The 23,944-nt window shown below is 51.6% G+C and overlaps 1 protein-coding gene across 2 annotated transcripts in view; it reads left to right on the forward strand.

Annotated features, from left to right (window-relative positions):
- The first annotated feature begins 1,363 nt into the window (after window positions 1–1,363).
- LOC116950568 (ubiquitin carboxyl-terminal hydrolase 5-like) overlaps window positions 1,364–23,944 on the forward strand; it is a 34,939-nt gene continuing 12,358 nt past the window's right edge. For both annotated transcript variants that reach the window (XM_032968459.2, XM_032968460.2), the window contains exons 1-14: window positions 1,364–1,541; window positions 4,175–4,300; window positions 7,049–7,115; window positions 8,594–8,727; window positions 8,827–8,972; window positions 10,491–10,675; window positions 10,969–11,063; window positions 11,180–11,373; window positions 14,199–14,270; window positions 19,086–19,158; window positions 19,272–19,397; window positions 20,503–20,656; window positions 20,926–21,100; window positions 22,226–22,314. In XM_032968459.2, coding sequence (XP_032824350.1) covers window positions 1,422–1,541; window positions 4,175–4,300; window positions 7,049–7,115; window positions 8,594–8,727; window positions 8,827–8,972; window positions 10,491–10,675; window positions 10,969–11,063; window positions 11,180–11,373; window positions 14,199–14,270; window positions 19,086–19,158; window positions 19,272–19,397; window positions 20,503–20,656; window positions 20,926–21,100; window positions 22,226–22,314 — 1,756 coding nt within the window. In that variant the 5' untranslated portion in view covers window positions 1,364–1,421. The remainder of the gene's footprint in view (window positions 1,542–4,174; window positions 4,301–7,048; window positions 7,116–8,593; window positions 8,728–8,826; window positions 8,973–10,490; window positions 10,676–10,968; window positions 11,064–11,179; window positions 11,374–14,198; window positions 14,271–19,085; window positions 19,159–19,271; window positions 19,398–20,502; window positions 20,657–20,925; window positions 21,101–22,225; window positions 22,315–23,944) is intronic.

The raw sequence follows: 23,944 nt of genomic DNA on the forward strand, positions 1-23,944 counted from the left end.
TCGCAAGGACCACAGAGGTTTGGGCAATAATTGTTAACGCCGGTTCTGGCTGCGGCCTTACCAAGCGTGCGTCGCCGTACGCGGTTTGAGAGAGCGTCAATTATCACAGTGATCACGGTGAGAGGAGAAGGATACAGCAGTGAGACGGACCATCGCATCTCTCAGTCTGGGCACATTACAGACATCGTTGCCGCCTATCGGCAGCCTCGTGCCATTGGTACTACGAGGCGCTTGGATTTGCAGAGGGATGTTCAGAGGTATGATCAGAGGTATGTATGTTCAGAGGGATGTATGTTCAGAGGTATGTATGTTCAGAGGGATGTTCAGAGGTATGTATGTTCAGAGGGATGTTCAGAGGTATATTCAGAGGTATGTTCAGAGGTATGTTCAGAGGGATGTTCAGAGGTATGTTCAGAGGTATGTTCAGAGGTATGTATGTTCAGAGGTATGTATGTTCAGAGGGATGTTCAGAGGGATGTTCAGAGGGATGTATGTTCAGAGGGATGTTCAGAGGGATGTTCAGAGGTATGTATGTTCAGAGGGATGTTTAGAGGTATGTTCTGAGGGATGTTCAGAGGGATGTTCAGAGGTATGTATGTTCAGAGGGATGTTCAGAGGGATGTTCAGAGGTATTTATGTTCAGAGGGATGTATGTTCAGAGGGATGTTCAGAGGGATGTATGTTCAGAGGGATGTTCAGAGGTATGTATGTTCAAAGGGATGTTCAGAGGGATGTTCAGAGGTATGTTCAGAGGGATGTTCAGAGGTATATTCAGAGGGATGTTCAGAGGTATGTATGTTCAGAGGGATGTTCAGAGGGATGTATGTTCAGAGGGATGTTCAGAGGTATGTATGTTCAAAGGGATGTTCAGAGGGATGTTCAAAGGTATGTTCAGAGGGATGTTCAGAGGTATATTCAGAGGGATGTTCAGAGGGATGTATGTTCAGAGGGATGTTCAGAGGGATGTATGTTCAGAGGGATGTTCAGAGGTATGTTCAGAGGGATGTTCAGAGGTATATTCAGAGGGATGTTCAGAGGGATGTATGTTCAGAGGGATGTTCAGAGGGATGTATGTTCAGAGGGATGTTCAGAGGGATGTATGTTCAGAGGGATGTTCAGAGGGATGTATGTTCAGAGGGATGTTCAGAGGTATGTATGTTCAGAGGGATGTATGTTCAGAGGGATGTTCAGAGGTATGTATGTTCAGAGGGATGTTCACGAATCGAATGCCTCGGCGGTGATTCTGGCTCCCGTGTCGCGAGGCGACGCAGCGAGTCTCGATCGATGTAGTGGGTGGGGGGTTGGAGGGGTGTGGGGCAGTCGGGGGGGATCCGGATCCCAGCTCACATATGGAACCGGATCCTCATTCACGAGGATCCGGTTCCCTGTGAGCGGCGGCGGCAGCAGCAGCAGCAGCGGCGATGGCGGCGTCGCCCCCTCGCGTGGTGGAGTTGGTGGCAGCGGCGGTGGCGTCGGTGCGCGTCCCGCGCCCCGGGGACCGCGTCTACAAGGACGAGTGCGTCTACTCCTTCCATAGCCCCGTGAGTGGCGGCGGGGGAGGAGAGGGCGCGGAGAGCGAGAAGCCGCGCGCTGCTCCCCATCTTTAACCATTGTCAACTGCGTCCTCCCCATCAGTCGCCTTCATCAAGCCGCTTTGAGCCGCGCGGTGACACGTGCTCATATCCACCCGAGGAAGCGCTCATTCGCTACGTCAATGTGTCAGCATAACAGGGGTATCATCACCTTGTCAACATCATCACCACCACAATCATCATCATCAATCGCTGTCACCGGCGTCGAGTCGCCTCGTCCCGTGAGTGGCGAGCCCGCGACCGCGTCGTGGGTGGGGGAGTGACGCGGGCGAGGGGTGGGGGCGAGTGACGCGTGGGCTACGATGCAAGTGAGGTGTGGTCGGAGGGGGAGGGAGTGACGACGCAGGGGTCAGGGGGGAGTGACGCAGGGGTGAGGGGGGAGTGACGCAGGGGTGAGGGGTGAGTGACGCAGGGGTCAGGGGGGAGTGACGCAGGGGTGAGGGGGGAGTGACGCAGGGGTCAGGGGGGAGTGACGCAGGGGGGAGTGACGCAGGGGTGAGGGGGGAGTGACGCAGGGGTGAGGGGGGAGTGACGCAGGGGTGAGGGGGGAGTGACGCAGGGGTGAGGGGGGAGTGACGCAGGGGTGAGGGGGGAGTGACGCAGGGGTGAGGGGGGAGTGACGCAGGGGTGAGGGGGGGGGACGCAGGGGGGAGTGACGCAGGGGTGAGGGGGGAGTGATGGATGTCGCCGTAATTATTGAGCAAAAAGTCCCGTCTCATCAAAGCGATCAACATCGTCACGAATGTATAAGCGAGGCCTCTTTCTCCCTGTAAATGGAAGACTTATGGGAGCGAAAAAGGTTAATTTGGTGGAAGGGACATGGGGGAGATGGATGGAGAGAAAAAAGGGAGTTGGAGTGATAGAGACGAAGGAAGACGGGGAGCGATGGGTGGGAGTATGCAGTGGAGTAACTCGATGCTGCATCACATTAATACCAACGATACCCGCCATTTGCCACAAATTGACAGTGACGTCACCACTGCACCTGTGCCAGGCCAGGTGCACTTTGAAGCCATGCGAAGTGTCGAAGGCTCGCTGACAGGAGGTCATGGGCTGACTGACTGACATGACTAGCAGATGCACAAGCTGCCCCTTACTGTGCCAACGTGTTCCATTTTAGCCGCCCAGCGCTCTGCTCGTTGTGAACGTCGCTCCTCAGCTCTTAGTTGTTTGTTGGAAGGCGATTTGCCTCCAACTGACCAGGAGCGTCCTTCACGAGCCGCCTCTATAGAGGCTGATCTTGTCACCGCTGGTACCAGTCTTCAGAAAGTCCACTCAGCTCCACATCCTTCCATACCACATCAATCCATCTCTTCTGCAGCCTGTGACACGCCCGTTTAACCCCCTCTATCTGGCCAAACCGAAGCTGTTTGTGCATGCAGTAGTTAGGCAAGCAGGTTACATGACCTGGCCAACGCAGCCTTGCCTGCCGGAGGAACTCGCCAATAGGAATGTGTCCAGATCTTTCAAGGATTTGTGAGCTAATAATTTAACCTGGTTAAACTCAGGATGGATCGTAGGCAGGCCCTCCTGAATGTTTTTAACCGGCGAAGATGTTCCATTAAGGGGGTCCACGTTTCACAAGTATAGAAAAGGGAGGACATGACTGGCCGAGAAGACCCGAAGCTCCTTGTGGAGCGACAGACCAGGTGGCTCTCACACGGTGTTACACAACCAATGGAAAGATAATGCCACCTGACTGATTCGGAGTGAGACCTCTGCTCGAACCAGAGCTGGTCATAACCATGCTGCCCAGGTATGGAAAACTCTCCATTCCACAACTGCTCCATCACCAATGGGGAGTTGAGGGGGTGGGGTGTTTGATGGCAAAAAAATACTCAGGCAGGTACTTAGTTTTGGTGGGGCTGATGGTAAGACCCCACCTCTTAATGGCACACTCCAGGTTCAGCAGCAGCACCTCCAACTCCTCCTCTGAGTGAGCAGCAATCAGTAGAACATCAGCATACATTACATGGTTGACCAGTAGTGGTCCCCACTACCCCACGACCCATAGATTAGGATTTCTAACCAGGTGTATGGCATTGGGGGCCATCCATAAATGACGTCATTCACCTAGGCGAGGGTCAGACATTTGTGACGATGTGTGACGGGGGGCGGGGGGGTTTGAGAAATGTGACGTCAGATCAAAATGCGCAACTTTAAATATAGACAACACGTCCTACTTAATTAAATAGACTTTTTAAAAAATGTTTTCTCCTACAACATCAGAGTGCAGTGGCACATTAAGTACGCACGACAATGACAATAGTTTGAAGCATTTTTTTGGGGGGGAGGGGCAGAGCTTTGTGACATCATATTTGAGGGGGGGGGGTCTGACTTTGTGACGCCATGTGACGTCATTTATGGACGGCCCCTTGTGGATTGTAGGATTCCCAAGCGTGCTGTACAATTCCGTCGTCAAAATAGCGACTTGATTTCCTATTCCTTTTAATGGAGATCCAGGATTCCCTGTTGAAGTTATTGGGGATTTCTGGGAGTATTCTAGACTTAATATTAGGTTCGTTTCATTGACGACTCCTGCTATGACTTCGCGTGACTGCCCCCTCTCCCCCATGCTGTAGGAGATGGAGGGTGGCCTCTACTTGTGTCTCAACTCCTTCTTGGGGTTCGGCCGCGAGCACGTGGAGCGGCACTACCGCAGAACGGGGCAGCGCCTCTACCTACACATCCAACGCACACGCAAGCAGGCACGTGTACACACACCATGCACAAATATCCCTGTATAGCCTACACAGACTGTTGGCGCAAGTGCTGTTAGTGACCACCTATTAATGCCAGTATGGCACAAGAGGGGGTGGGTGGCCAGCACCACGCCCGGATGCCTTTGTCTCACTCGTGGCGATGTTTACTATACACCACACCAGGTACTCATTTGAGGCTGAGTCGACCTAGGGGAGGCCTAGGACCGGTTCAGATAATCGTCACTGGTTTTGGCCATGAGCGGGAATCGAACTCGGGTCGCCAGGTTCGTGGCACGTCGCGCTAACCGCTACACTTTCTCTCCCCTCGTATACATACCTGCCTGCTCACATACGTATTCGTCTCCACACACAAGAAACAAAGACTTCCCATAAAGCCTTCACTAGACTCTTAGGGAAATCTTCTATACATACTCGTACAAACGTGTATGGGCAAACACACGTGTACATGCACAGAAACATGAGTGAGTGAGAGGTGAGTGAGAGGTGGGTGAGAGGTGGGTGAGAGGTGGGTGAGAGGTGGGTGAGAGGCGGGTTAGAGGCGGGTGAGAGGCGGGTGAGAGGTGGGTGAGAGGTGGGTGGGTGAGTGAGTGAGAGGCGCGTGGGTGAGTGAGAGGCGGGTGGGTGAGTGAGTGAGAGGCACGTGAGTGAGTGAGAGACAGGTGGGTGAGGGAGTGAGAGGCAGAGAGGTGGGTAAGTGAGTGAGAGGCGGGTGAGTGAGAGGCGGGCAGGTGAGTGAGTGAGAGGCGGGCAGGTGAGTGAGTGAGTGAGAGGCGGGTGAATGAGTGAGAGTCGGGTGAGTGAGAGGCGGGTGGGTGGGTGGGTGAGTGAGAGGCGGGCGGGTGAGTGAGTGAGAGGCGGGCGGGTGAGTGAGGGAGAGGCGGGCGGGTGGGTGAGTGAGTGAGGGGCGGGTGAATGAGTGAGAGGCTGGTGAGTGAGAAGCGGGTGGGTGGGTGAGTAGCAGGTGGGTGGGTGAGTGAGTGAGAGGCGAGTGGGTGAGTGAGTGAGAGGCTGGCAGGCGGGTGAGTGAGTGAGGGAGAGGCGGGTGTGTAAGTGAGTGAGAGGCGAGTGAGTGAGTGAGAGGCGGGTGGGTGAGTGAGTGAGTGAGAGGCGAGTGGGTGAGTGAGTGAGAGGCTGGTGGGCGGGTGAGTGAGTGAGTGAGGGCGGGGTGGGTGGGCGAGTGAAAGCGGGTGGGTGGGCGAGTGAGAGGCGGGTGGGTAGGCGAGTGAGAGGCGGGTGTGTGAGTGAGTGAGAGGCGATTGAGTGAGTGAGAGGCGGGTGGGTGAGTGAGTGAGAGGCGAGTGGGTGAGTGAGTGAGAGGCTGGTGGGCGGGTGAGTGAGAGGCGGGTGGGTGACTGAGAGGTGGGCGGGTGAGTGAGGGAGAGGCGGGTGGGTGGGTGAGTGAGAGGCGGGTGGGTGGGTGGGCGAGTGAGAGCGGGTGGGTGGGCGAGTGAGAGGCGGGTGTGTGAGCGAGTGAGAGGCGGGTGACTGAGTGAGAGGCGGGTGAGTGAGAAACGGGTGGGTGGGTGAGTGAGTAAGTGACAGGCGAGTGGGTGAGTGAGAGGCTGGCGGGCGGGTGAGTGAGTGAGGGAGAGGTGGGTGGGTGGGTGAGTGAGGGAGGGGTGGGTGGGCGAGTGAGAGGCGGGTGGGTGAGTGAGAGGCGGGTGAGTGAGTGAGTGAGAGGCGGGTGAGTGAGTGAGAGGCGAGTGAGTGAGGGGCGGTTGAGCGAGTGTGAGGCGGGTGAGTGAGTGAGAGGCGGGTGAGTGAGTAAGAGGCGGGTGAGTGAGTGAGTGAGAGGCGGGTGGGTGAGTGAGTGAGTGAGAGGCAGGTGGGTGAGTGAGTGAGTGAGGGGCGGGCGGGCGGGTGAGTGAGGGGCGAGCGGGTGAGTGAGTGAGAGGTGGGCGGGTAAATGAGGGAGAGGCGGGTGGGTGGGTGAGTGAGGGGCGAGCGGGTGAGTGAGTGAGAGGCAAGCGGGTAAATGAGGGAGAGGCGGGTGGGTGGGTGAGTGAGTGGCGGGTGGGTGGGTGAGTGAGTGGCGGGTGGGTGGTTGGGTGAGTGAGCGGCTGGTGGGTGGGTGGGTGAGTGAGGGAGGGGTGGGTGAGTGAGTGAGAGGTGGGTGAGTGAGTGAGAGGCGGGTGGGTGGGTGCGTGAGTGAAGGGCGAGCGGGTGAGTGAGTGAGAGGCGGGCGGGTAAATGAGGGAGAGGCGGGTGGGTGAGTGAGTGGCGGGTGGGTGGGTGAGTGAGTGGCGGGTGGGTGGTTGGGTGAGTGAGCGGCTGGTGGGTGGGTGGGTGAGTGAGGGAGGGGTGGGTGAGTGAGTGAGAGGCGGGTGAGTGAGTGAGAGGCGGGTGGGTGAGTGAGAGGCGGATGAGTTAGTGAGAGGTGGGTGAGTGAGTGAGAGCGTGTGGGTGGGTGGGTGAGTGAGTGACTGAGAGGCGGGTGGGTGAGTGAGAGGCGGGTGGGTGAGTGAGTGGCTGGTGGGTGGGTGAGTGGCGGGTGGGTGGGTGAGTGGCTTGTGCGTGGGTGGGTGAGGGAGGGGTGGGTGGGCGAGTGAGAGGCGGGTGGGTGAGTGAGTGAGAGGCGGGTGGGTGAGTGAGAGGCGGGTGGGTGGGTGAATGAGGGAGAGGCGGCTGGGTGGGTTAGAGGTGGGTGGGTGGGTCAGTGAGTGAGAGGCGGATGAGTGAGTGAGAGGCGGGTGGGTGAGAGGTGAATGCTCACCTCCCATGTGCTATGGGCAGGAGGAGGATACAAGTGCAGCCCGAGACGAGGACCCCCCTCGCAAGAAACCCACGCGGCTCGCCATCGGTAACTCACTACTTCTCGCAACACACATACAACAACAACAACCGCCATTCGCCACTAAGTGGCGGTGACGTCACCACGACGCTTGTGCCAGGCCATGTGCACCTTGAGGCCCCGCTGGCAGGAGGTCACGGGGCAGACCCAGGTGCCACAGTTCGACTGACTGAGATGACTGGCTGGTGCACCACCTGTGCCCCCTACTGTGCCAACCTGCTATACTTTAGCCACCCGGCGCTCCGCTCGTTGTGAGCGTCGCTCCTCCGCCCTCCGTTGTTGTTGGAGGGCGACTGCCTCCAACTGCCCAGTAGCGTCCTTCACGAGCCTCCTCCACAGAGGCCGATCTTGACACCGCTGGTACCAGTCATCGGCAAGTCCACTCAGCTCCACGTCCTCCTGTACCACATCACTCCATCTCTTCTCTAGCCCGTGCCGCGCCCGTTTAGCCCCCTCGATCCGGCCGAACAAAAGCTGTTTAGGCATGCGGTGGCTGGGCATGCGGGCTACATGACCCAGCCAACGCAGCCTTGCCTGCCGGAGGAGCTCACCGATGGAACCATACCCAGATCTTTCAAGGATTTGTGAGCTCCTCACACAATCCAGCCTGGTTAAACCCAGGATGGATCGTAGGCAGGCCAGCCTAAATGTTTCTAACCGGCGAAGGTGTTCCATTAGGGGGGTCCACGTTTTGCAAGCGTAGAGAAGGGAGGGAATGACCGTGGCCGGGAAGACCTGAAGCTTAGTGCGGAGCGACAGACCAGGTAGCTTCCACACAGCGTTACGCAACCGATGAAAAGATATTGCCGCTCGACTGATTCGGAGTGAGACCTCTGCTGTTAAACTGGAGCCGGTCATAAGCACACTGCCCAGGTATGGGAAACTCTCCACTCTCTCCACAACTGCCCCATCACCGATTGGGAGTTGTGGGGGTGGAGTGTCCAATGGTACAAAATACCCAGGCAGGTGCTTAGTTTTGGTGGGGCTGATGGTAAGGCCCCATCTCTTAGTGGCACGCTCCAATCTCAGCAGCAGCGTCTCCAACGCCTCCTCTGAATGAGCAGCTATTACAAAATCATCGGCATACATAACGTGGTTGAGCAATAGGGAGCCATCCCTTGACCGTACCCGGGCATCGATCAGCCTCCCATTATATCTGTACCATATGGAGATTCCCCCGGTACAGCTATTGAAGGCTTCAAACACATACAATAACCATTACTCACAAGTACTTATATCTAATCACTACTTCTCCCCACCATACCAATCACTAATCACCACAAACACATACCGCTTGCTCACTCCTAATTCACTGTATCCTTCCCGCCGTCAATTATTCTCAGAACTCGCCCACACACTCACTGCAACTTGCCCACACACTTGGTGGTGCTGATGGCAGGCGTGTTGGTGACGGTGGTGTTGTTGTTGATGATGATGTTTCTGATGGTCATATTGATGGTATTGATGATGTCAATGATGGCGCGTAGGAGTGGAGGGCGGGTTCTCGGTGGAGGCTGACCGGGCCGAGTATGATGAGGTCGTGAGACTGGTGGTGTTCCCCGAGTATCTGCGCCTGAGTCTCCCCGAGCTCGAGCAGCTTCCGGCCATCGCCCGCGAGCGCGTGCGTGACGCACCGCACCACACCTTACCATTTAGCACACCGAATCGCACCACGTCACACCGCATCACGCTGCCCGCCGCCCGTGCACCGTGCCCCCAGGTGAACCAGGCATGCACTGCGGTGCTGGCGGCCGACTCGGCGTCGCGGCGCCAGGAAGTGGAGGCGTGGGACGGGGAGGTCAGGAACGTCTCCCCCCACGCGCTTGGCCTGCAGCAGCTCGACAACGGCGTGCGTATTCCTCCCAGGTAAGATTCCTCACTCGCTCCCTCGCACATTAACAAAAACAGCCACCATTGGTCACACAGTGCCAATGCCGTCACAACACAGTTCTTGTGCCGGGCGAGATGACAGATCCAGCTACCATAGGGTTGACTTGCTAGAATTACTGGTAGATGGAGCACCTGTGCACCATACTGTGCCAACTTGCTGCGTTTTAGCTGCCCAATGCTCCTCTCGTTGTGAGCGTCACTCCTCTGCCTTCCGCTGTTGTTGGAGGGCAACTACCTCCAACTTCCTAGCAGCGTCCTTCACGAGCCTCCTCCACGGAGGCTGATCTTAACACTGCTGGTGCCAGTCATCTGCAAGTCCACTCAGCTCCATATCCTGTACCGCATCAGCCCATCTGTTACCTTGCCCATGCAGTTCCATTTAAATCCCCTTGATCAGGCCAAACATAATCTGCTTGGGCATGCGGTGGCTGGGCATGTGGGTTACAGGACCCAGCCAATTGTTCCTTTCCTGGCGGAGAAGTTCATCAATAGAAATGGTTCAATCTTTCAGAGATCTTTGAGCTCCTCACACTTGTTATCCAGTCTGATTATACTGAGGATGGATCATAGGCCGGCCAGCCTGAATATTTGAAACCAACACAGATATTGCTTTAAGGGGCTCCACGTTTTAGCAACCATAGAGAAGGGAGTGCATAACTGTGGACAATAATACCCGACAAGTATTTCCTGGTAGAAGAGGTCATATTAGGCATTTGACTTGCCAGCTTTGCTTGCATCCCTCCACTACTTTTCATCTTCGGTGGAGACTTAAGCCACCACCATAGGGAGGCGTGCCCACAATAGTCTGGGATTATCCACTTCCCACACCTCCGTGCCTTGCTCCCACGCCTCCTTCATTAATTTGTGCAGAATACCTTTGTATCACAGTTTCCTGTTCTGAATAGAGGATTGTCCAGCCCTCATAGTTACTGGATCTAGAACCAGTCCACTGGACCTCCAGTATTCCACAGAGGTTCAGACGTTACCAGTCCAGCTCATGACAAAGGAATAATAGCCTCTCCTCCACATTGAGTGTTAAATAATTCCACGTGGCCACCCGCTGTGGTATCCCACAGTTTCTGCAGAGACCCCAGCGGGGAGGGATTTCAGTCTCCTGGATCCACCAATTGGGGTTTTCCAGGAGACGTCACAGCCGCCTGTCCCTTTGAGGCCTTTCGCACAAGCTTATGTTATTTTATTTGTCGTATTTTGGTAATTTAATTGAAGGTGGAGGCATTACCAGCCCCTTGTACTCGTCCAGAGCCCCCTTTGGCCGCTGTGGCAGCTGTGAACACGCCATGAAGAGAAAGCTGATTATAATCAGTCTTAACTCGCACCCTCACTCACACCCGAGACTCACTTGTTTTCAGCCTGCATGCACTTTTTCTATGTAACAAGTTTCTCGTAACTTGTATAAAAAGCGTTAAAATTGTTTTATTGACAAACGATTTGATGAAGCGCGAAACAAACCTCTCTCTTCCCGTGTCCGGGCAGCGGGTGGAAGTGCTCGCGCTGCGACATGCGTGAGAACCTGTGGGCGAATCTGACGGACGGCACGGTGCTGTGCGGGCGCCGCTACTTCGACGGCACTGGGGGCAATGGCCACGCACTGGAGCACTTTCGCGAGACTGGCTTCCCGCTCGCCGTCAAGCTCGGCACCGTTACGCCTGACGGCGCCGGTGAGTGGCCAGCCCCACAGCACCAGCTGCGCATGTCTCAATGCCGGGCAAGCGCACGGCGAGTTCCGGACCCCTGGGGTAGCAGAGGGGAAATGGGTCGACCTCCCTCTAAGTGAAGGTCGGCCAGGGGCTTCATTGATAAAAAAAAATAACACGACTCCTGAGATTCCTTGCACTGACCTCTTGTCCACATGGGAGGAGAAGTCTGTAGGAGACTACGGTCCGTACTTGCGATGCCCTGACTCCGGTCATTGTGTAACTCTCTCACATTGTGACCCCGTGACCCCACGCAGATGTGTTTTCGTACGCGGAGGATGAGATGGTTCTCGACCCGAGTCTGTCCGATCACCTGGCGCATTTCGGCATCGACATGATGGCGATGCACAAGGTGTGGTACACACACGTGCATACACAAACGTGTTCTCATTACGCATACACATGCATGCGCGTGACCATGTCCCGTGCCTCCATGTCCCGTGTCTCCATGTCCCTCCCGACTGGCAGACGGACAAGACAATGACGGAGTTGGAGATCGACGCAAATCAGCGCGTGGGCGAGTGGGAGGCGCTTCAGGAGTCAGGGACGCAGCTCACGCCACTCTATGGCCCGGGCTACACGGGGATGGCCAACTTGGGGAACTCCTGCTACCTCAACTCCGTCATGCAAGTGCTCTTCAGCGTGCCTGACTTCCGCAGCAAGTACGCAGTCGTGTTGGTGTGCACGTAGTTGTGTTCCTGCATGTGTGTGTGTGGAGCAGTGGCACAGCGGATAGCGCACTGCACCATGAACCCTGTCACCCGAGAACGATTCCCTCTCATGGCTAGCAATAGTGGCAAATATCTGAACCAGACCTGGGCCTCTCCCTAGGTCAACTTAGCCTTAAAAAATTGTACTTGGTGCATTGGGTAAAATATCAGCACTGGGGAGCCAAAGGCCGCAGTAAATGATTACGCCATATGCTATGCCCTCTCAATTACTCCTGAAAACATTTTGTAAAGAACAACTTTGAGTACCTTGTGTGGTGTATCATTCATCACCACTATGGAGACAAAAGTGCCAGGGCGAGTGGTGTCGGCCACACCAGCCCCTCACGTGTCGAGTTGGTCTTCAAAGCGACTCGCTAACATCACTTGCCCCAACATCTTTGTGGGATCTTTGTTGAATACAGGCAGACCTAGCAGAACGCTGATTCATTGCAGCTCTATGTCCTGTAGACATTTTTTTGTAAAAAAATGTTTAAATAAAATACAAAGATATAAAAAGCGCTTGCAAGTAAGAACATGCAGTTCTGGCCGAGAAGCGTACCCGCCCAATCATTCGCTCGGCCAATGAGAGCGAAGCATGCTTTGACCCCGTTCCTCCCACGATTCGATTATCATGGTTTGTAGTAACAATTACATCTAAAAAATATCAACAACAAAAAAATCTGTGAGCCAGTTGAGATCTTACAAGATGAGGACAGAATCACAGGCTCCACTGCGAAGACAAAGGTCGGTCGAGCATGGTGCTGGTCACTCACCCCCTCGTACCGTGCCGGCCTTCATAGGTGCTCGCTAACAGCACTTGCCCCAACAGTCTGTTAAGGCTGTTGGGGTTTTTGTGGGATAGTCACTACTGTCTGTGTATAAGTATGTGGATGGGTTGTGTGTGTGTGTGTTGGATAATCACTGCTGTCTCTGTGTATAGGTATGTAGATGGGTTGTGAATTGTGTGGTCCCCCTTCTTGAGTACCTTAAAGAAAAGGGGGACTGCAACTACAGGGGCATCTCCCTCATTGTGCCCGGAAAGGTCTTGGCAAGGATTATTTAACATCGCCTTACCTTGCATGCTGAGGTGAGCCTTGCGGAACCCCAATGTGGTTTCAGGCTAAGGCGGTCCTGCGCAGACGCCATATTCTCTGTCCGTCTGCTGCAGCATAGTTGTAGGGAATCGCAACAAGACCTACATGTCTGTTTTATTTACCTGGTCAAGGCCTATGATTTTGTCAATAGGCCTGGGCTGGTTGTTTTTCATGGTTTTTGAATCCCTGACTCTCTGCTCACAATCATCAAGTACTTCATGATGGTGGGCAGGCCCAAGTAACTCTACGTGGCTGGGAGTCAGAGTCATTCCCTGTTCACCTGGAGGTGCGACAGAGATTTCCTCTGGCTCCTACATTATTTAACCATTTTTTTCAACCACGTAGTGGTACAGTTATAACGGGAGGCTGATCGATACCCAGGTGCGGTCAAGGGATGGCTCACTATTGGTATGGTGATGTTCTGGTGATTGCTGCTCACTCAGGGAAGGAGTTAGTCATTGCTGCTGAACCTGAAGCGTTTTACTAAGAGGTGGGGGCTTCCATTAGCCCCATCAGAACTAAGCACCTACCGAGGTATTTTGTGTCATCAGACAGCAGAGATCTTACTCCGAATCAGCCGAGTAGCATCTTTTCATTGGCTGCGTAACGCTGTGTGGAAGCTACGTGGTATGTGGATCCACACAAAGGTGTGGGTATTTTTAGCTACAGTCATTCCCTTCCTTCTCTTTGCTTGCGAAACATGGACTCCCCAATGGAACATCCGTGCCAGTTTGAAACAGCCAGGCTTTCCTGCCAGTGATCCATCCTGGGTTTAACCAGTATGGATGGTATTTGGAGCTCACGAATCCTTGAAAGGTTTGGACGATACCATCAGTGAGCTCTGGCAGGCAAGGCTGCATTGGCTGGGGCATGTCGCCCGCAAGTCAAAACAACTTTTGTTTGGCCAGATAGACAGGGCTAAATTTGCGGAGCATGGACTCGAGAAGAGAGGGACTGATGTGGTACCAACGGTGTCAAGATCGGCCTCTGTGGCGAAGGCTCATGAAGGACGCTACTAGGCAGTTGGAGGCAGTCACCCTCCAACAACAGTGGAGGGCAGGGGAGTGATGTCACAACAACAAGCGGAGTGCCGGGCATCTAAAACAGACAGTTGGGACAGCGGACACAGGTGGTGCATCTGCTAGTCATCTAAGTCAACCCATTGCACTTAGGTCTGTCCCTTGACCTCCTGCCAGAGCGATCCTTCAACAATTTACTTGGCCTTAAAGTGCCAGTAGCCTGGCACAAGCGCTGTGGTGATATCACTGCCACTTTGTGACGAATGGTGGTTGTTTTTGTTGATGTCTGTCTCGCTATGTGGATAGGTAATGTGTGTGTGTTGAATAGTAACTGCTGTCTGTGTAGGTATGTGGATGGATTGTACAGGCAGTCCTTGACTTACGAACTTCGTCACCGACAAACCATCTTCCTCGAATTTTTTTTAACATCGTCTTAAAAGACAGACTATTTTGGCAAAACTATTTTGTTCAGCGGGGTTATCCTCCTCGACATGTAATGAGTCAACCTTGCGCTGGGAATTAGTGCATGTGCGTGTAAAAGTGAGTGTGCGCGCATGTGTTTCTGTGTGTGTGTGGATTGTATGTGTGTTGAATAGTCACTACTTTCTGTAGGTATGTGGATGGGTTATGTTCGCGTTGGATAGTCACTGCTGTCTATTTGTAGGTATGTGGATGGGTTGTCACGGATCTTTGAGGAGAGCCCCATGGACCCAGCCCAGGACTTCAACACACAAGTGTGAGTCCTATCGCTAAGCACACAGCCCACAAGCTCCACTCTATCACTGCGAAAACAAAGGTGTCTGGATGTGGTGCTGACAATATAGCCACGTAGTTGTGTGTGTGTTAGCAAACTGGGGATCGCATGTGGTGAATCTGCCATCTCAGTCAGTCGTAACACCTGTCCCCGTAACCTCCTGTCAGTGAGCCTTCCACACTTCATGCGATAGCCTTAAAGTATGCCTAGCCTTTGAAAATGGTGTGGTGACATAACCAACACTTAGCACTGAATGGCCGCTGTTATATATGTCTGGGCGTGTCTGCGTGTTTTTGTTCCATGTGTAGTGCAGCCCAACTATGCGGAGACGAGGAATACTATAAGGGCTGGTTGCCGTTTATTAAGACACGTTCTCACACTGCATCCTACACTCACACCAGTGTAGGTGCACTCTATTCTCCATCCTTCACTTGGACCTGGGATAACTATATACGTTGGTCCTACTTCGGCTACCCCTAGGCTCTCTCACCCGTCTGCCTGGGGCGGGGGATCAGCCAACACCACCCCGCGACGAGGAGAGAGAGAGACCTCTTCCAACCGATCCTTATCCTGGCTCCCCGACGACAATCACGTGTCCGTCACGTGGTCCCCCTTAAGAACCCTCTCAGTAGCTCTTCCCCCCAGCTCGGCCCACCCGCTTTCCCGAAAGTGCTTTCCGAAAGTCCCCCTACGTAACCCGTGACGTTACGTCATCTTTGGCCTCGCATAACTCTCCAGCAACTCGCACTTCCTTACGCTCATCTCTCATTGGCTGCTCACAGTACTCCTCTACACATGTATTGGAGTAGCGAGGAGCACTCAAGCGAACTGCTGAGGGAGGGTGGCATTTGTGTGCAGACTGCTCGATGTGACATCATTAAAACTGTCTGGCCACTAGGATGGGTTCTGCAGGATTGGAAGGATGCCCTGGTGGTCTCCTTTAAAAATTACTGTGGTCCCTTTTTTATGCAAGGGCTCCACTAATTGCAACAACTACCGGGTCATCTCCCTCCGTGCGACAGAAAAGGTCCTCGCAAGGGTTATTCAACATTGCCTTGCCAGACATGCTGAGGAGAGGCTTGCGGAGTCCCAATGTGGTTTCAAACAGGGGCGATCCTGCAGAGACGCCATATTCTTTGTGCGTCAGCTACAGAAAAGCTGTAGAGAATTTCAACAGGACTTACATCTGCTTTATTCACCTAGTCAATGCCTATGATACCATCAATAGGCCAGCGCTCTGGGTTATTGTTCATGCTTTCGGAGTCCCAGACGCACTGCTCACAGTCATTAAGGATCTTCATGGTGGTGAACAGGCCTGGGTAAAACTGTATGGCTGGGAGTTGAATCAATTTTCTGTTCACCTTGGGGTATGACAGGGATGTTATCTGGCCCCTACACCATTAAACATCTTCTTTTACCACGTAGTTTGAGAAGCTTCCCATGGATGTGTAGTGATATACTCAGAGACACAAAGAGTAGGAGGCACTATTATAGCCTTCACATGACATTGACTTCTCCAAGACGGAGGTTCTTTGCAAACCAACCGGCTACCATGAGAGATTCGTTCATGAGGCCATTCACATGTACAAGCACAGAGACAACTTCAACCAAGAAGATGGATTCTGGCTTAGTAACCATTGGAAAGATGTTTTAAACCATTTCCGTTCTTAGGAATAGGTTTTACCCTTTTAACTGGCACAAAACTGACACCTTTATTCAAGGCATCATGTTTGCAATGACCACAACACAAGCAGTCAAAATGCAAACAAAAAAGACAACTCTGATAATAATATGCACTGTCCTTGAATTTGATTGGTCCACACCCGAGACAGCTTTTCTTAGAGCCTAGTCTCCATTGGTGTTGGACCAGAAGACGCCAAAAGGCGTACAACTCAAAAACAGCGCACTATCAGACTATTGAGGGCTCGGGGTGAGCATTAACATTATGAGACCTCCTTTGCCAGAAACAAGATATAGAAATAGGTTTTACCCTTTTAACTGGCACAAAACTGACACCTTTATTCAAGGCATCATGTTTGCAATGACCACAACACAAGCAGTCAAATTCTTGTTTCTGGCAAAGGAGGTCTCATAATGTTAATGCTCACCCCGAGCCCTCAATAGTCTGATAGTGCGCTGTTTTTGAGTTGTACGCCTTTTGGCGTCTTCTGGTCCAACACCAATGGAGACTAGGCTCTAAGAAAAGCTGTCTCGGGTGTGGACCAATCAAATTCAAGGACAGTGCATATTATTATCAGAGTTGTCTTTTTTGTTTGCATTTTGACTGCTTGTGTTGTGGTCATTGCAAACATGATGCCTTGAATAAAGGTGTCAGTTTTGTGCCAGTTAAAAGGGTAAAACCTATTCCTATATCTTGTTTCTGGCAAAGGAGGTCTCATAATTTCCGTTCTTAATTAATTGTATTTTACGATGACCTTCATACCACAGCTCTTTCACTGGCATTGACTCTTAATACCTCTCACACCACGGTTAATGGTATGGTTTACACCATGGAGTATAACAGCGCCTCGCAGCTGTCTCTCTCCCCCTCCTCCGTTCCGACCATGGATGAACTCGTCCGTCTAAACGGGGCCCGTAGCTATCCGTGGTGCTAAAGTTGAGGGTAAGAATCCACCCATTTTTTCGCCATATAGTATTGTGATATATAACGACTTATTGTTGGTAGCTTAGCTGATTGGAGAATATATAGAGTTTATTGATAACATTGAGGTAATTTATATTTTAGTTTTTTATTGGTTCACTATGTAGTATTCATTATATAGTGTAGTGTATACCCAGTTACTGTGAATAGCTCAGATGTGTAGGCTTTGACTTCAACATAGCCATTTCTGTGACCAGTCACAAGCTAATCACCCAGTTATTTCCATGCTAAATTCTCCTAGTTATTTCAATGCTAAATTCTCCTGTTTGATTTGTACTAGGTGCCTCTGTGAATGTGTATGCTCTGACTTTAACATAGCTATTTCTGTGACCAGTCACAAGCTAATCACTCAGCTATTTCAATGCAAAATCCTATGCTAATTCCTTTGTCAAGGCGCTTTGTTTCTTCTCACAAAAGCTTAAAGGTCGCGGTCTGAGCTTGGCTGTGTTCGCTCTAGCGCTGTCCTCCAGACAGTCTCGTCCCTTCACCTGATGAAGGCCGCTTGTGTTGTGGCCGAAACGTCGTGAGAATTTTATTGTGTTATTTTATTTTATCAATGTATTATTTTATTCTCATTCTACGTGACTTTACCGAAAGAACCAAAGAAGAAGAGGGTAACTACACTTACAGTCAGGACAACTAACAGAGACTGCCTGACTGACAACGCCGAGATGGTGAATACTGTAACTAAGACTCCAGCAGCCCGATGGGATTCCACTCCAAGCAACAGCCCCGTGCCTTCGCTCGGGCCCCTTTTTATCTTCCTAGCTTGGCCTTGCTCCGCTCCAGGCCACGCCCCCCTTCTAGAACCTACTCGCGGGTTCCCGGGCTTACCTCTCGTGCCCCCTCTATCACCTTTGCCCTACATCCCTCTCTCTGGCTTAACACGTTACCTGCTGACACAGGGCTGCTGCAACTGCAGATCCCCTTCTCTGCCAGCAACCAGCGCTATGCTCCATAGTGACCCATTCCATGTCACTACAGATGTACCGGTGGAATTTTTGTTCTATCTGGTATAGATACAATGGAAGGCTAATCGATGCTGTGTGCAGTCAAGGAATAGCTCCCTATTGATCAAACATGTTATCTATAAGGATGATCTAGTAATTACTACCCACTCTAAGAAGGAGTTGTAGATGCTACTAGTGAACCTGGAGTATGCCACTGAGAGATGGAGCCTTACCCTCAGCCCCACTAAAACAACGGACCTGCCTGGGTATTTTATGTTGAATGTTCGCCTCTCTCCACTCCCCATAAGTGATGGAGCAATTGTGGAGAGAATGGAGAAGTTTCCAAAACTGGCCAGTGTGCTTATGATCAGCTCCAATTTGGCAGCAGAGGTCTCACTCCAAATGAATTACGCGGCATTATATTTTAATCGGCTGCGGCGTGACGCTGTGTGGAAGCTACCTGGCCTGTCGCTCCACATGAAGCTTAGTCTTCTCGGCTACGGTCATGCCTTCCCTTCCATGTGCTTTTAAAATGTGGACTCCTCTTAAGGAACATCTTTGCCGGTTTGAAACATTTGGGCTGACCTGCCTACGGTCTATCTTGGGTTTAAACAGGCTGCATTGTGCGAGATGCTCACAAATCCTTGAAAGATCTGGACACATTCCCATCAGTAAGCTTCTCTATCAGGCAAGGCTGGGTCATGTAGCCCACATGCCAAAGCAGTTTCTGTTTAGGTGAATAGAGGGGGCTAACCGAATGTGGCACGGACTGAAGAGGAGTTGACTGATGCAGTCCAGAAAGATGTGGAGCTGATTGGACTTACCAATGACTGGTACCAGCAATGTCAAAATCGGCCCCTGTGGAGGTGACTTGTGAAGGATGCTACTCGACAGTTTGAGGCAGTGCCCGGCAACAACAGCGGAGGGTGGAGGGAGCAACATTCACAACAACGAGTGGAGCGCCAAGTGGATGAAACGCAACAAATTGGGACAGTGGGGAGCACAAGTGGTGCCATCTGCCAGTCATATCCATCTGAGTGTTCCATGACCTCTTGCCAGCAAGCTTTCCACACTTCACGTGGCCTTAAAGTGCACCTAGCCTGGCACAAGCGCCATGATGATGTCACTGCCATTTAGTAGCGAATGACGGCTGTTGTGTGTATGTGTGTGTATTTGTCATCACAGAGCGAAACTTGGCCATGGTCTCCTCTCTGGCATCTACTCGCAGCCACCCGCTGACACAAACAGCACTGAGCAGGTACATCAAACAACCACCAGCAACATTATCACCAGCACCATCACTAAATCTACCATCAGCACCACCACCATCGCTACCATCTCTAACACCGCATGTGTGCACATGTGCACTAGGTGGAGCAGAAGGGAGTTTCTCCACGCATGCTAAAGACTCTGATTGGCCGAGGACACCCGGAGTTCTCAACTAATCGGCAACAAGATGCACAAGAACTCTTCCTCCACTTCATCAACCTCATCGAGGTGGGGAAACACGAGTCGGGGGGGGGGGGGTATGGTGGTGGTGATGCATGTGAGTGTATGTGTGTGATTGTCAGTGTGTGTATATTGTAGGAGTGTTAATGAGTCTTATTATGCACTTGTATGGATGAATGTATGAGTTTGCGTGGGTGAGAGTAAGTCTGTGTGTGGATGAATATGTGTGTATGTGCGCATTAAGAGACACCGACATAGTTGTGTAGCTGCAAAAGGGCTGTGCGTGCGTGTGCCTTTATTTGAGATGCGTTACGTCGATTTGTAAACTATTTTATAATGACAATCATTTTCATTGGTGCCTTTGCCTTTACATGTATTCCATTTGCACACCTCTATATGCATACACTAGCGGGAAGCACCCGGCGTTGCCCGGGGGAATAATATATTGAAAAGCTTCTCAAAACTGAAAAACATAACATATAAAAATGAAAGAAAAAAAACTTTGATCATTACATCATTAACATTTTTAGATAAAACCCAATGCACGGTGGAAAAAAAGTACGCTCCCGCGCCAAGATTCGATTCTTTAGATCGCGCAAAGGAATCGAAGGTTGTAGATTTCTTCAGAATCGGCCTATTCCCGTTTAATCGATACCACAAACGCTCACCAGATATCGATTCTCGCCACACGCTTCATGGTCATTTCCCCCCACCCCCCAAAATACAAAAATACATTTTTATACGTTTTACATTGTGTACAGTATGGTAGCTAGCCACATGGCAAATTAAAAGTTTGTTACCTATTTCCCGCCCCCCCCAACCGCGCATTTGTGCGGGATACACGGCCTACGCGCCACATGCGGGTGACATGACAGAGATGTGACATCACCGCTCACTTGCATGCAAAATATATGTATTATTGCACACCCCCCACCCCCCCCCAAAAAACATCCTAAATTAAATTTGTATAATTTTTGCATGGTGTACAGTCTGGAAAGTACCCACATTGTTGCATGTCGGGAAGTACGTTAAACATTTTGAACAGACACACATTCGCAAATTTCCCTTTTATATACATACATAAGCACACATGAATGATTGTGCGTACATGTGCACACATCCACTCACGCATACACACATGTGCTGACTGTAGCGCAACAGCCGGGGAGCGGAGAACCCGACAGAGGCGTTCCGCTTCCTGGTGGAGGAGCGCATCCAGTGTCAGCGTTCACAGCGTGTCAAGTACACACAGCGCGTCGACTACATTGTGCAGTTGCCCGTTCCTATGGAGGCGGCTGCCAACAAGGGTGAGCGCACACGGGGGTAGAATGTTAGGGGGGGGTGTTGGGGGCGGGTGTGAGAGAAGAGGCACGGTAGTTGACGGGGCGAGTTGGTGGTGGCCAGTGTGTGGCGATGGGTGAGGTTGAGAGCAGCTGGAAAGGGCAGTGTGAAGGGGTGGCTCGCCTTGCACCTCTTGTCTTGTGACACTCACTCTAGCGATGCAAATTTGCGACGTCCTCTAGCAACGCGACGTTCTCCAGTGACGCAACGTCGTGACGTTGCGCCCCTGTCCAAGGTGAGCTGGAGGAGTACGAATGCCGGCGCCGCGAGTCCGAGGCGTCGGGCTGCCCGGCGCCCGAGCTGGTACGTGCACACGTGCCCTTTTCCGAGTGCTTGCGCGCATTCTCTGAAACGGAGAGCCTCGACGACTTCTGGAGCAGCGCCCTACAGGCCAAGAGCCACGCCATCAAGTAAGTCTCACTTGCGCCTATAGAGACACACTCACAGAGGCACAGAGCCATGGCATCCAGCGAGTCTTGCTCACATCGAGACAAAGACGGATATCACACGTTGCTACGCAATTACAACCTCGCACATGCATGTATGCATATACATGCGCACAGAGGCAGGCTCAGTGGCACAGATCCTGGGTTTGAGTCTGGGTCGTAAACAACCCATCATTCAACCGGCTTCTCAAGTGTAGTGAGTGGGATGGTCCCAGCCCGGTCACCAATGACTGTGTAGTGACATACGACGTCACTACTGTGTCGGGACTGTACGAGCGTAGGAACATGAATCACTACTGTGTTGGCTCGGTATGGGTGCTGTAGGCGGGTGTCACGGGGGTCGTGTCAGGCCGTGGCACTCTGCGTGAACCCAACAGGACACGTGACCCGATAAAGGGGGCTAGGGGCTCCAGGAGGGAGCTTGGGGGTCACGTGGTTGGGGGCCCGGACCTTCTCGAAGGATCGAGAAGGGGGGCGTGGCCTGGGGCAGAGCCGGCCACGCCGCAGCGGTTATAAGTGGGGCGTGAACAGAGAAGCAGGGCTGTTCAACCTTCATCTTCCCATTGGGCCCATTCTGTGACCTTTCCCCGAGATGTCCCCCCCCACGTATATATCGTAGCCTGCTGACGTGAGTACTGCTGTACACCGCACTTACCCTTTTCCAACAGCAGCCAGCGCTATACCGCTACACATGTAAAACCTTTATTGAATTAAGCAAGGTTATTATTGTGAGAGCTTTGGAAAAGAACGGTGATGGGAGGGAATTCCAAAGCGGAGCAGTGTGAGGGAAGAAGTGGGTCATAATGCTTATTTTTCTAAAGGAAAGTGTTCTGTGATTGATATGTAACAACTGCTCTTAGCAGGGTGTATAATAGGTGTGCCCCTCGTGTACATCAATGGCTGTGGGAGTATCGTGTGCAGTTGCATCATATCATCTTGCAGAGTGATGAACTTGCTCACTGTGTGAGCTCCAGGGTTGTTCGTCCCACGAGAACCCGGCGCCATGGTTGTGTGATAGTGGTGTTCCGTGTGCGTGTAAGTAAGAATATGCGTTTTATCCCCCAACCCTTGTGCGTGTCCCACGTTCAGGACGACCCGTTTCGCCTCCTTCCCCGACTTCCTCGTGATCCAGGTCAAGAAATTCACGTTCGGCCTCGACTGGGTCCCCAAGAAACTGGGTAACGCGCCGCCCGTCCTCTCTGTTCGATTGTTTTTGTTCTAATTCTGTTTTCTTCTCTATTAGACTTGTTTGGATGTTATCAAAGTCAACGATTTTCTTTCTCAAATGAGCATTGAGACAGTGCTCATATGCTGATGGGGAATTCCAGCCCGGAGCCAGTGGTGAAACATGCACATTCCAATGCCAGGGGTGAGGATATCCCATAAAGTGGGTACGCATGTTGTCAACTCTGGAAGGACGATGGACCGAGTTAACTCTCAACCAGGATTTGAACTAAAACACTTGCTATTGTGCCCTGCTTGCTCTACCGTTGAGCCACCATCCCAGTTAAGTACTTATTGCTGTAGTGCTTTGATGGCTTAGGTCACTCCCCTTTAACATGTAGGCTTTCATGACCAATATCCATAATACCTGTTTTTTGGGTTAGATCGCGTAAATATATAAATGTGTCGTTAAACCCGCCACCACCCGACATAATGTGCATGCATAATGTACGTTAATTACCATCTAAATAACCCATACGACAATGGATACCCATAGTCATTTATATGCATTCATTAATCCCCCCCCCCTCTTCACATCAACCCCTCTATTTAAGGAACGAAACAGGAGGACTTTTGTCGCCTGATGAAGCTAGTTATAATTACTGGCAAAACGTTGTACTCAGATTATGAATCTTGATTTGAAGCTTTCGTGACTGCAGGAATCCATACTCTTTGCTTCTTTCGGTAAAGTCACGTAGGTAGAAAAATAAAACAAAATCAAAATAATATATCACGACATTTCGATCACAACACAAGCGGTCGTCCTCAGGCAGAAAAAATAATCCAGCAGTGGAACTGCTGAACCAGCGAGAGAGCTGTTACAACAAGCGGTTATTTATGTGGCGATAGGCAAGCAAGCGGGGTCTGAGCTGGAAAGGTATTCCATCCATGGACGTAAGCACGTCAGTTGTGTTCATTGGGAGATTAGGGAGAGAGAGATTAGGGAGAGAGATTAGCATGAATGAGCTTCCGTCGCCGCATAAGAGTATCATCCCCGCATATGTGCACAACAGCAGTGTTAATGAGAGATTAGCACCATGAGAGTGCAATACAAAGGACATGTGAGCATAAGAGTGCAATCCAAAGGACATGTGAGCATGAGAGTGCAATCCAAAGGACATGTGAGCATGAGAGTGCCTTCCAAAGGGCATGTGAGAGATCTAAGAGAGAGGCACAGATAAGAGAGACACAGAGTCGGAAATAACAGCTGACATAGGCAGGTAGGATGGAAACATCACAGTCAGTTAAGACTTTACCCGGCTAATAACGTCCTACAATGATTACTCAGTTCGTACCCATCTTCTCGGTTGAAGTTGTGTCTGTGTTTATATATCTGGATGGCTTCATAAACAAATCTCTGAACTTTATTTTTATTTTATTGTGTTATTTTATTAATTTATTATTTTATTCTCATTCTACGTGACTTTACCGAAAGAACCAAAGAAGATGAATCCTTGCAGTCACGAAAGCTTTAAATCGAAATCTCTGAACGTAGCCGGTGGATTTGCAGAGTACCTTCGTCTTGGAAAAATCAATTTCGTGTGAACCCACAGCGTTAAAACAATGATCAGCAACGGCAGAGGT

Source organism: Petromyzon marinus, chromosome 39, assembly GCF_048934315.1.
Source record: "Petromyzon marinus isolate PM22_M1 ecotype Great Lakes invasive population chromosome 39, UKy_Petmar_22M1.pri1.0, whole genome shotgun sequence".
Taxonomy (NCBI): domain Eukaryota; kingdom Metazoa; phylum Chordata; class Hyperoartia; order Petromyzontiformes; family Petromyzontidae; genus Petromyzon; species Petromyzon marinus.